Source organism: Otolemur garnettii, unplaced genomic scaffold (genome assembly GCF_000181295.1).
Source record: "Otolemur garnettii isolate 467f Iridium unplaced genomic scaffold, OtoGar3 scaffold00017, whole genome shotgun sequence".
NCBI classification, from domain to species: domain Eukaryota; kingdom Metazoa; phylum Chordata; class Mammalia; order Primates; family Galagidae; genus Otolemur; species Otolemur garnettii.
This window is the reverse complement of record NW_003852412.1, coordinates 15336562-15349152: the sequence shown is the minus strand read 5'-3', so window position 1 is coordinate 15349152 and position 12591 is coordinate 15336562. Positions and strand designations below refer to the sequence as shown.

The window sequence follows — 12591 nt, the reverse complement described above, 5'->3', positions numbered from 1 at the left end:
TGAAAAATAAACAAAATATTAAATGTTTGTGGGGGAAAAAAATCCAAACTATACAAAGAGTTTATATACATGTGCTTAAAGCACCAAAGTAAAAGAGACAAAGTAGGAGGCAAAACTCAATATTTAAGAAATAATGGCTGAATTTTTCCTAAATATGGTGAAAGACATTACAGATCCAAGAATATCATAGAACACTCAGGAAGATTAATACAGAAAATACATTTAGGCATATCATAGTCAAACTATGATGAAGAGAATCTCTTGAAAATGGCCAAAGAAAAACACTATCTATACTCTATATAGGAGAACAATGATCAGAATTACCACTGACCTCTTCAGAAACAGTGGAGATCAGAAGACAGTGAAGCAGCATCTTTAATAAAATAGTAATTACAAAAACTGTCAACCAAGAGCTTCAAGACCCTATGCATGGGCCTGTCCTCAGCCTTCCCTCCAGCCTCTTTCTGCCTACACTCCCTCTTGCCCTCTGCACTACAGTCGCAGAGGCCCTCACCAGGACTTTTGTAGTGACTGTTCCCTCCCTCGGCTCAGCCTGTTCCCCTCCATCCCCTCCCCTCCCCCATCTATTGATTCCTACTCATCTTTGAACTCTTAGCTGAAGCATCTCTCCATATAGAGGTGTTCTTGGACATCCTACTATGCCTGGCTTCTCAGTTACTGATTCTCATAAAATCTGTGTTGTCTTCAGCGCACAAACTCCTTTTGCCATTATGCATCCGTTTAATTAATCTCTAGCTCCTCCACTAGATGCCACGGCTGTTTTCTATCTCTAGCACCTTACGGAGTGGCTGACATAGCACAGGGGCTCAATCAGTACCAGCTGGGAGAGTGAATGAAGGAAGGTTAACATTATCTTTATCCATCATCATTTCATTTCTGCTTATAATCATTTAGCTAGTCTACTATTGTTTTTCAGCTTCTCTGCATTTCCCTGGAAAATCAGAAACAGCTTTTTGGTTTTCCATTTTTATAACACACTATATAAAGAATAGTCAAAATCAAGAACTAGAACAAGCTGGTCCTGTTGAATTCATATCTGATTCACTTGTAAAAACAAAGAAAAAGTCACATAATACAAGTAAAAGCTGTGGAGCCTATATTGGTCTCTCCTTATTTTATTTCATTTTATTTTATTTTTTATAGTGATCATTGAGAACTAAATGTAAATAATAGTGTAAACCATGCCTATTGAACCCATGAAACTCATATTCAGCCAGGCCCTTCTCTGGCAGTGCTCCCTGGTTAGTCTTCGGTACTCTTTCTTGAAAGTTCCTGCTGCTTCTATAGTCAGAATCACTATTTGGAACCATGTGTTTAATCATTCTAAGGCTAAATTTTCTCATTTATAAAATGGAACAAATAATAGTACCAATCTTATGTAATTGACATGCACAAATGCTTAGCTCAGTATCTATCAATAATAAATGCTTAATAAATGTAATTATTATTATGACTTTGTTTCCTCTTAATTCCTCATGCAATCTAGTATAATGCTATATACACATGATAGATACCCAAACTATATAATACAAATTTAATCTTGTATTGATTACTGCTTTTTACTTATCATTTAAATCATTCAAAATTGATAGTTCATTTTGTGTACATAATAACACTTTACCAGTAAAAATAGTTTAGTAACCTCAATATCCCATTCTCTCAAGTTGTGTGATTGAAATTAATGCTTATTGGGAATATTTATTAGGAGTATTTACTAGTCAAAGTGTTATAGTATATATTAGGAAGATTTCAGTAGTTCTCTAGAAAACTGAAAGCTCTAAAAAGGGCTCAGATTAGGGCTGGACATTTATCTGCCATTGTAGTGCCACTGATTGCTTGTAAGATGAGACTGGCTCCTCTCAGTGTCTGGAAGTCAGCAAGAACTTAGCAAATGTTTGGTACATTGGATGAAGTTGAGCCCATCCTGAGCCTTATGAGAGGCTGGTGCTTCCGTCTTCCCCTCCTTTCACTGAACTTTAGATCTAGAAAGCCCATCCTTCCCGCTCCCTCACTCATACACGGAGTTCTGTTTAGTTGTCTGGTACCTCAGTTCATGTTATGTGCACATTTGGAAGAACATTTACTTACAAGTAGTAGAATTTGAATGTCCAATTCTCTGCAGAATCAGATCAGAAAGCAGAACAAGGAACGTGTAAAATTTCTGGAGTACTTTCTCACCTCTCATTACCTGAGACTATCAACTGATATATATTACAACTATAGTAATCCACTACAGATAAGGAATATGAATTCAGTATAATTCACTATCTCTTTCTTTTTCATAATACAGCAACAGTAGGGAAGTCTCCACAACAAAAATGGGTTTAGATGTTCTTAAAGTCAATGCAATCTGTTTGGGTTTCAATTGCTTGCTTCTCAAAATCAAATATGGCAGAAACACATGTCAAAATCTTTCCCAAAGAGTTTAAGTTCTGGTATTTGTATATAAAGCAAAACCAACGATCAAAAAAGAGTTCTGGACAAATTAATAGCAGACATAGAACATGGAAATAAACAAGGTCCACTCTAATCTCTCTCTGGTACTCAAAACTTTCTTCCTCTATCTAATTAATCCATAGTGAAGTTGGTATAAATTGGTAATAATAAATATTAGCTAAATGCCTCCTATTTCCCTATCTCTCTTTCCCTGATGCTAAGAAAGTTATTAGGAGTTTGTAGTTGCAGTGAACTATGATGACTCCATGGCACTATAGCCTGGGCAAAGTAAGACCCTGTCTAAAAAAACAAACAAAAAAAGAAAAGAAAAGAAAGGAAGGAAGGAAGGGAAGGAAAAGAAAGGAAAGAAAGGAAGAAAGTGGGAAGGAAGGAGAAAGGAAGGAAGGAAGGAAAGAGAGAGAGAGAGAAAGAGAGAGAGAATGAGAGAAAGAAAGAGAAAGAAAGGGAGAAAGGAATGGAGAGGGAGCAAGAAGGGTAATACCTGACAAGATATTTAAAGTCAGCACCAACTTACTAAAATTGCTATCTAAACAGCTAGATGAGCTGCGTATTGGTATTGAATTTCAGATAAAAGATTATGTAAGTTAAAACTTGGGAGAGAGCACAGTTGCCACGCAACTATAAGAAACCACTAACAGAATCAAGAGTCACTCTGTAAGAAACCACTTACAGAGTCAAGAAACTTTTATCAAGCCAGATGCACCAAAAAGTGTGGGCACAGTAGTGCTATCATGAGTGAAAGGATGAATTACTAAAATAAACCCACCAGAATTGTACTCCTTTCTTCTAACACTGAAACGTTAAAACGTAACTATTAAATACTAATGCAGCATATTCTCACTTATTTTCTGAAGCTGAAAAACATGCTGGAGTTTCCTGTGTCACAGCCTCTATGGATGACATACAGTTTGAGGAGACAGCTAGGTAAGTGGCATTGCACCATCACTCCTTTGTCCTGGCTGCATTGACTCATTGGAGCATGTATGAGGTCAGACCATTAAGTTCCTGAACTCATCCTAGAAAAAGTGCTACTTAGGTCATTGCTGGATATCACTATGGTCACCTTCAAAATCCTGCCCTTGGGAAGCTCTGCACCAATGCCAGCACCTAGTCCACCCTTCAAAGCAATTTTGGAACTCCTTTTCTGGAATGGCCATCAGAGCTATTGTAGTCGAGGCTACAATTAAGTTCACAAGCTCCTCCAAGAAAAAGGACTAGGCGCTGGTGGTGCCGGTGTCGGGGCATAGTGTCCCAAGTGGGGTACCTGAAAGATGACCACAGTGATATTCAGCAATGGGGTATGTGCCACTTTTTCTAGGATGAGCTCACAAACTTTATCCAACTTCCATATTTGCCACACTTGAGCTTATTCATTTGGAGTCGGTGATCCAGTTTGTTAATAAAATAACATTTGATACTATGTAAATAAGTTGAAATATAATCAATCATATGGCTGACTTTTAGTAAACTTTGTGGTCTCCATTTACTTAGAAATAGCTCTCAGCATGAGATGCATTGTGGTCGAAGGCATAGCAGACTTTTTCTAAAATAATTATTAATGTCTCCTTCCTCCATTAGAAGAATAACTAATGATAATAAATATCTATACAATGGTTAACTTCATCATTAGATTGTTGAGTAAACACTAATTCATCTAAATAGAAAAAATTCTGAAAACATTTTATGTGTGGGAGTGCTTATGCCCTTTATCATCTCTTACTGTAAAAAATTTCAAGAAACACAAACATTTCAAATATACACCCAAGTAGGGAGAATCATACAGTGTATCCCAAGGACCCATTACCCAGCTACAATAATAATCAACCCTGGCTTGGCACCCATAGCATAGTGGTTACAGTGCTGGCCACATACACAGAGGCTGACAGATTCAAACCCAGCCTGGGCCAGCTAAACAACGACAACTCCAACAAAAAAATAGCCAGGCATTGTGGCGGGCGTCTGTAGTCCCAGCTAGCTGGGAAGCTGAGGTAAGAGAATCACTTAAGCCCAAGAGTTAGAGGTTGCTGTGAGCTATGATGCTACAGTACTCTAATGAGGGTGACATAGTGAGACTCTGTCCCATGAAAACAAAAACCAAACAATAATCAACCCAAAGTCATTTGTATTTTATCAACACCCCTCTCAACTCCCTAACATCCCTAGATTATTCTAAAGCAAACACCAGGCATCGTCTATAAATGTTTCCATATATGCATTGTTTAACAATGGAGATAGATTTAGAAAATGCATCATTAGGTGATTTCAGCATTGTTCGAACATGTCAATGTACTTAAGCAAACCTAGATGGTACAGCCTACTGTATACCTAGGCTTATATGGCGTAGCCTACAGCTTCTAGGCTGCAAACCTGTACAGCATGGAACTGTGCTGAATACTTCAGGCAACTGCAACACAACGGTAAGTATTTATGTATCTAAACATATCTAAATGTAGAAAAGGTACAGCAAAAATATGGTATAAAAGATAAAAATGGTACATCTGTACAGGGCACTTAACACAAACAGCTTTATGTTTAGATGCACAAATGCTCACCGTTGTGTTACAATTGCCTGCAGTGCTCAGTACAGTCCTAAGCTGTACTGGTCTGTAGCCTAGGAGCAATTGGCAGTACTGCACAGTTTAGGTGTGCAGTGGGCTGTACCAGCTAGATGTGCATTACATATATTCTATTATGTTTGCACAACAATGAAATCAGAACACAGACCTGTCTTTAAGTTATTCATGGCTGTAGATGACACTCATCATTCCCTGTAATAGCTGCAAAGTTCTGTGTGGATAGACACCCCAGTTTATTCAGTAGGTTTTCTGTTGATAGCAATGTTAGGATTGTTTCCAGTCTTGTACTGTTAAAATAACATTTCAATGCAGAGGCTTGTGCAGATATATGTTTATATTTTTGACAGTATATTTTGGGGGTAGATTCCTGGTAGCAGGATCATTGAGTCAAAGGGTAAACGCCTTTTTCATTTTATTAGACATTGCCAATTTCTTCTCCATAGGGGTTGTTCTATAGGTTTTATCAGTTTTTAAACTAGTAAAATTAGACTAAGTGTTAATAAAACTGGGCAAGAAATATAAATTCGTGTGGTCACTCTTTAGGTAAACCCAACTGATTCATCTTACAGACTGTCTTTTATATACCCAGACAAGCCTCTCTATCATGATTAAAATAGTATCAATTGCTACTTTTTACTTGAAGCCTGAGTAGGGTAATTTTTTTCAAGGTCTTAGAATCAAATAAGACCAGGGTTTGAACTCTGGCCTGCCAGTTGCTGGCTCTATCACCACCTGAGCACATTTCTTGGAGGTAATGATAATGCCTACATCACAAGATGATTGCCTACATCACAAATGATGCCTACATCACAAATGACGTGTTGTTAGATTATGATACAAAGCATTTGGCATAGTGCCTGATTTATACACAGCATTCAATAAAGAGTAGTCACTGTTGTTAATATGGCCAAACTGCGAAACAGCTCTTCATTTAATTAATGACAAGGGTTTATTGTTAATGAATCATCAATATTTCTTTTGTAATCCTTTGGACTTGATCTGTTTACATCCTGGTATCCCAAAGAAAGACTGGTCTCCTTGAAGTCAGCAACCTTGTCTTGTTCATCATGACTAGCATAACTCAGTAGACATGTATTAAAGGTGTGAGTTAGAAAAATAAATGATTCTTTTAGGAAGTTTGGAAATGTAGAAGGGAAAAAAAGTCTTGAGATGAAATAGTTTGGGGAAAAGACTTAGAAAGAAGAAGCAGCTTGACCATGTTTGCAGGCTGAGAGGGAAAGGATAGAGATGGAAGGCATGAGAAGGGACAGAGCTGACCAAGCATGGCCTATGAGAGAGGAGGAGGAAAGGGCAATTGGAGGATGGGCCAAGGGCACAGGGAAAGAGAGAGGTTAGGGCAGGTGCCATGGCTCACGCTTGTCATTCTAGTACTCTGGGAGGCCAAGGCAAGTGGATTGCTTGAACTTGGGAGCTCAAAAGACCAGACTGAGCAAGAGTGAGACCCTGTCTCTGTTAAAAATAGAAAAATTAGCTGGGCATAGTGGTGGGTGCCTGTAGTTCCAGCTACCTGGGAGGCTGAGGCAAGAAGATTGTTCATGGCCAAGGGTTTAGGGTTGCTGTGAGCTTTGATGCCAGAGCACTCTAGTCAGGGTGACAGAGGAAGACTCCGTCTCAGGGAAGGGAAGGGAAAGGAAGGGAAGGGAAGGGAGAAAGAGGTTAGGTCTTGAAGCAATCTACTTTCCCCTGAAACAGAAGTAAGAAGAACAGTGAGAATATAGTTTGACTTTGAAGTTAAGGGAGAAAAAACGAGGGGGTTTATATTGGGTAGATCAGCTTTCTGCTAAGGTGAAGGGAGCAGAGGTAGCAAAAGGGCCCAAACACAAAATTTTTGGTTGTGTAACATGATCAAAGTTCAAGAAGCAGTGGGGAGTGAATAGATCGAGTGGCGTTGAGAGCCCATGTGAATCTAGTGAAGCTGATCACTTTGCTTGCTTGCTTGCTTATTTGCTTATTTATTTGTTTAACTATCATTTAAAAATAAATATCCATTGTAGAGATTCGCTGGTGTATTTGTCTTAGCTTCACAAGGGGAAAACAGCTGCTAGACAGTCAAACTATCTGTTGTAGACTTGGTGTCATATTGCAAAACCCCTTTCTGTTTGAATAGAGGTAGTCAGCTAGTGTCGTAAGCAGGGCTTACAATGCTCAGCATTCGGTTGTAAGCATTGCCTTTTTCCATGGTCATTAACCTGGGATTTCCAAGCATGAACATTATCAGTATGATGAGATGGAACTGCCTTATAGCACATACACTTAAGGAAATCTTTAAGTCTGAAATGAAACGTTGTACGATTACTGAGATCTTTCTTTTTTCCTTTAGAGTTGGACAAGTTATAACCATCAAAGCCAAAGTTACTAGAGCCTTCAGCACAAGCATGGAGGTAAGAAGCGCTCTTATGTGGCTCCTGCCTGTTGATGCTCCTTTTTTCATTATATGCAGAGGGCAGAGGAGGCCTAGAATGATACTTGGAGTTAATGAGATTCTGAATTTCAGAATTAGAATCTATAGTCAAACTCACGGGTAAACAAGGAGCCAGGATTTCCTAGTCAACCCTGCTACTAAAATTCAAGGTGAGACAGGCACTGTTTTTACACAGAAGGAAACAGAGAAAGTAAACATACCAGAGAGAAGGGCTTTCTCTTGGTTCTTTGCAAGATGTGCACTTTATTTCTTAATTATTCCGAGTCTTCTATTATTCTAATTCTACTGTGCTTCATCTCCTCCACCCCAGTGGAAACTAGCACCATGATAAAATACTCTTAGAAAGGTGGGCGTAACCGGACTTTGGTAAGAAAATAAGTCCAGGTGGTTTTTCTTCTGCACCTGCTTGGTTTTCTTTTTTTTAACCATTGTGAAGACAACATTCCAGGGGCTTTTCCAGCCTCTATCCAGGTTAAATCAGCAGCACAGAGTTGCTGGATCTCTTTGCAACTTCTCGGGTGGTCAGTGGCCGTCCCTTTGATCTGCACAAAAGACACAGAGGAACTTGGATTCGTTTTTCTAAGGCTGCCATGAAGTTCACAGACCGGGTGGCTTAAGCAACGCAAATTTATTGTCTCACAGTCTGGGGGCTAGAAGTCCTGTGTCAAGGTCAAGATGTTGGTAGGTTTGGGCTCTTGTGAGGTTTGTGAGGTTTGTCCTTCCAGCTTCTGGTGGCTTTCTGGAATTGTCAGTATTTCCTGGCTTCTGCCACATTGTGCCATCTCTGCTGTCATCTTCACGTGGCTTCTCCCTGTGTGTGTCTGTGTTTGGGTTCCCTTTTCATAAGGATGTCAGTAGTGTTGGAGAAGGGGCCTGCCTGTCTGCAGTATGGCTTCATCTTAGTAAATTACACCTGCAACAACCCTGTTTCCAAGTGGGTTCGCATTCTGAGGCCCTATGGGGTGAGGACTTTGACGTATGTATGGGGGAGGGTGGCACAGTTCAACCTATAACAGCTGTCTGGGCAATAACTATGCCTGTGGTGTTGGCTTTGCCCTGACGTAGTCACTTTATACCAGTATCCCCATAAACAGAATACAAATGCTTGAAGAACACATACAGGAAATACTCATGGGACAGCAAGCTATGTCGGTGAACGGCGCTCCCAAGGCACTGTTTTCTCAGCTGTGGGCTCTTTAGCTTTGCCACACAGCAGCCCCAGCTTGGCCTGTTTGTTAAGGGAAATACTCTCTGCTTTACACACTATCCAAACATAGATAAAAATCCCTTTGCTTTTATCCTTTTCTTCCTATTCCCTGAGATAGGCTAGATTTTCTATAGGGGGGTTGACTAAAAGCTAAGAGGAAAAAGACTCAGTGAGTTTAAAAGAACAGATTTTTGGTCCTGAGGAAGGTCAATCCTGGCCTCAACTGGCTCACCAGGCTGGGGCCACTGTGAGCCGTTCTGTTCTCGCTCATCCTCTGTGAATCATCACCTCTAGGTTTTGCCTTAACTTCCTACCACCTGCTGGAAATTACTTTGTTTGTTCCCTAAATCTAGATGCCATCTAGACATTTTTATTTCTACTTCTTCACACTGGACACATCCTTAGGATCATCCTGTTCAGTTGCCGAACAGAAATAAATGACTGCCTTCACCCTGAATGCAAAGCATTTAGGAACCTGCTCTGTGGCAGCCCCCTCTGACTCTTCTATTAACCACCTCTCCTCTCCTCTGGAGGGTATGTGATGGCTCACTGGATAATCCTGGCCCACTTGCAGGAAGAGTGCATTATTTAAGGACAAATTTTCTTATTAATGGTCCCTAGAGTATGTATTTTAAAATTACCTGTAATGAGATAAATTTACAACATTAAAACTCTCCCATTTTATACATTTTGATGAGTTTCAACAAAGCTATAGAGTTGGAGCACTACTACTATGATGGAGCAATAGAGACAAACAACATTCCTGTCACCACACCAAGTCCCCTCCTGTCCCTTTGTAACAGCTCACTCAGCCCCCAGCCCTGGATAATTACTCATCCATTTTAGGTCAATATCTTTTTTTAAATTTTATTTTGTATGAATGGAATCACACGGCATATGTAATCATTTCTGTCTAGTTTATTTCAGTCAGCATGATGTTTTCATTTCTGCTAGTAATTATTCTCAGTCTTTTGTTTTGGGGGGTTTACTTTGCCTTTCTTTTTCTAGTGTCTTAGGATAGAGGCTTAGGAAATTGATCAGACTTTTGTTTTTTTTCAGATATAAGTATTTAAAGCTACAAATTTTCCTCAGAGCATTGCTTTACCTGCATCAAAATATGTTCTTAGTCTGGGCACAGTGGCTCACACCTGTAATTTCAGCACTTTGGGAGTCCCAGGCAGGAGGATCACTTGAGGCCAGGAGTTCCAGCCCAGCCTAGGAAAATATAGTGATATCCCATCTCTACAAAAAATAAAAATATTACCTGGACATGGTGGTGCACATGTGTAGTCACAGCTACTCAGGAGGCTGTGGCGGGAGGATTGCTTGAGGCCAGGAGTTAAAGGTTACAGTGGGCCAATTGGGCCACTGCACTCTGGCCTGGTCTCTGAGTGTTAGTAAGACCTATTCTTTAAAAAAATTGTATGTTTTTTCATTCTCATACATTCTTCCTTGATCCTTGGACTATTTAGATGTTTAATTTCCAAATCTTTGATAATCTTCAACACCTTTATATTATTGATTTCTAATTTAATTCCTTTGTAGAAAGAGAATATGACTTGTATGATTTTAATTATTTTAAATTTATTGAGACTTGTTTTATGACCCCGAATATAGCCTATGGACTATCTTGGTAAATAATCTGTATATATTAGTAAAGAAAATGTATTCTGCTTATTATGGGTGATGTACTCTCTAGGCATTAATTAGCCTAATTTGGTTCATAGCTTTGTTCAGGTATTCTATATTCTTACTGCATTTTTGTGACATTAATCTCTGGAAGGTATGATGAGTTGTACAGTTATTGACAAATGTATTTTTCCTTTCAGTTCTATCAGTATTTGCTTCATGTATTTTGAAACTTTGTTATTAAATACAAACACATCTAAGATTGTTAAGTTTTCTTGATGTCTTGACCCTTTTATCATTATGAAATTTATCTTTTTATCTTTGATTTTTGTTTTGAAATCTACTTTGATATTAATTTAGCCATACCAGCTTTCTTCTGATTAGGCTATAAATAATTATTTTCATTCTTTTTCTTTTAACTTCTCATTTGTATACTTCAGTGGATTTCTTATAGGTAGTATATATTTAGATGTTGTTTTTTATCTAGTCTAATAATCTCTGCCTTCTAATTGAAGTACTTAAAGTATTTACATTTAACATAATTTTCTATATGGTGGAGTTTAAATCTATATCTGGCATTTGTTTTCTGTTTATTTCATCTGTTCTTTGCTGTTTTTACCCCATCTTTTATTGCATTTTTTAGAGTGGATTAATTTTTAGTAATCCATTTTATCTCTACTATGGTGTTTTGAACATATGTCTTTGTTTTACTCTTTTAGTGCATATTCTTGGGTTTATAATATGTATGCTTAACTCATCTGAATCTACCTTCAAATAATATTATATCCCTTTTAGTGTACTGTAATAATCTTAAAATAATATATATATTTCCCTTCTCATGTCCTGGCCTTTGTACTATTATCATCATACCTTTTACCTCCACATATGTTATAATCCTCACACTGTATTATTATGTTTTAGAGAGTCATTCATCTTTTAAGGACATTTAAAATTACTAACTGTATATTTCCATATACCCACATTTTCCCATTTCTGATGTTCTTTTTTCTTTTGTGTATCTCCAGATTTTCCCCTGGTGGCATTTTCCTTCTGTCTGAAGATATTCCTTTAACTTTGCTTTTTTTAGTATTTATGTAAAAAATCTTTGCTTCACCTTCATGCTTCATGCTACCTTCATGCTAGGTGTAGAATTCTATACCTCGTGGGGATTCATCCATGAGGTATAGATTCTAGCTTGACAGTATTATTTCCTCCTGTTAGTATTATAATCCCTCCATTGCCTTTTGTCATGCATAATTCTCTGAGAAGTCTGCTGTTATTTTTACCTTTGTTCTTCTTGGTATATTTTCTCTTTCTCTGCCTATTTTTAATAGTTTTATATCACTGGTTTTCAGCAAATATTTTATGATGTGGCTTGTGATTTTTTTCACATTTATTCCCATTAGGGTTTTTCAAGCTACTAGATCTGTGTATTTACAGTTTTTAACAAATTTGGAGTTTTTTCAGCTATTATGTCTTCAAACTTATTTCCTATCCACTGTGTTCTCTCTTCTTCTGGGTTTTAGAATTTTAGGTTGCTTGTTCATGTAACACAGGACACTGATGCTCTTTTGGTTTTCTTTAGTCTTCTTTGTTGGATCGTAATTTTCTCACAGGGAGAGCCGGACAGCTTGGCCACAGGTGCAAGCTTACTCCTGGAATTGTATGAAAGCAAGAAACGACTACACACTTTTGGGTGGCACGTAACAAATCATCTTTATTTGTGACTCCTTTTATAAGGAGCTAGTCACGTACGCCACATTAATCAATAATATTAATATTCCCTATTCTTATCTTAGACTATAGAAAAGACAGAAAGTCTGGGGAATTAAGATAACCATCTTAAAAACATTGAATGGGGAAAAGATTCCCTATTTAACAAATGGTGCTGGACGAACTGGCTGGGGACCTGTAGAGGACTGAAACTGGATCCACACCTTTCACCATTAACTAAGATAGATTCTCACTGGATTAAGGACTTAAACCTAAGACATGAAACCATAAAAATACTTGAAGAAAGTGCAGGGAAAACACTTGAAGAAATTGGCCTGGGTGAATTTTTTATGAGACGGACCCCACGGGCAATAGAAGCAACATCAAAAACACACTATTGGGACCTGATTAAACCAAAGAGCTTCTGCACAGCCAAAACCACAGTAAGTAGGGCATGCAGACAGCCCTCACAGTGGGAGAAAATATTTGCAGGTTATGTCTCTGACAAAGGTTTAATAACCAGAATCCATAGAGAACTCAAACTT

The 12591-nt window shown here is 38.3% G+C and overlaps 1 protein-coding gene across 1 annotated transcript in view; it reads left to right on the top strand.

Annotated features, from left to right (window-relative positions):
- ACOT12 (acyl-CoA thioesterase 12) overlaps positions 1 to 12591 on the top strand; it is a 54881-nt gene that overhangs the window by 6486 nt on the left and 35804 nt on the right. The window contains exons 2-3 of the mRNA XM_003785956.3: positions 3333 to 3402; positions 7396 to 7456. Of these exons, the coding sequence (XP_003786004.1) occupies positions 3333 to 3402; positions 7396 to 7456 (131 nt within the window). The remainder of the gene's footprint in view (positions 1 to 3332; positions 3403 to 7395; positions 7457 to 12591) is intronic.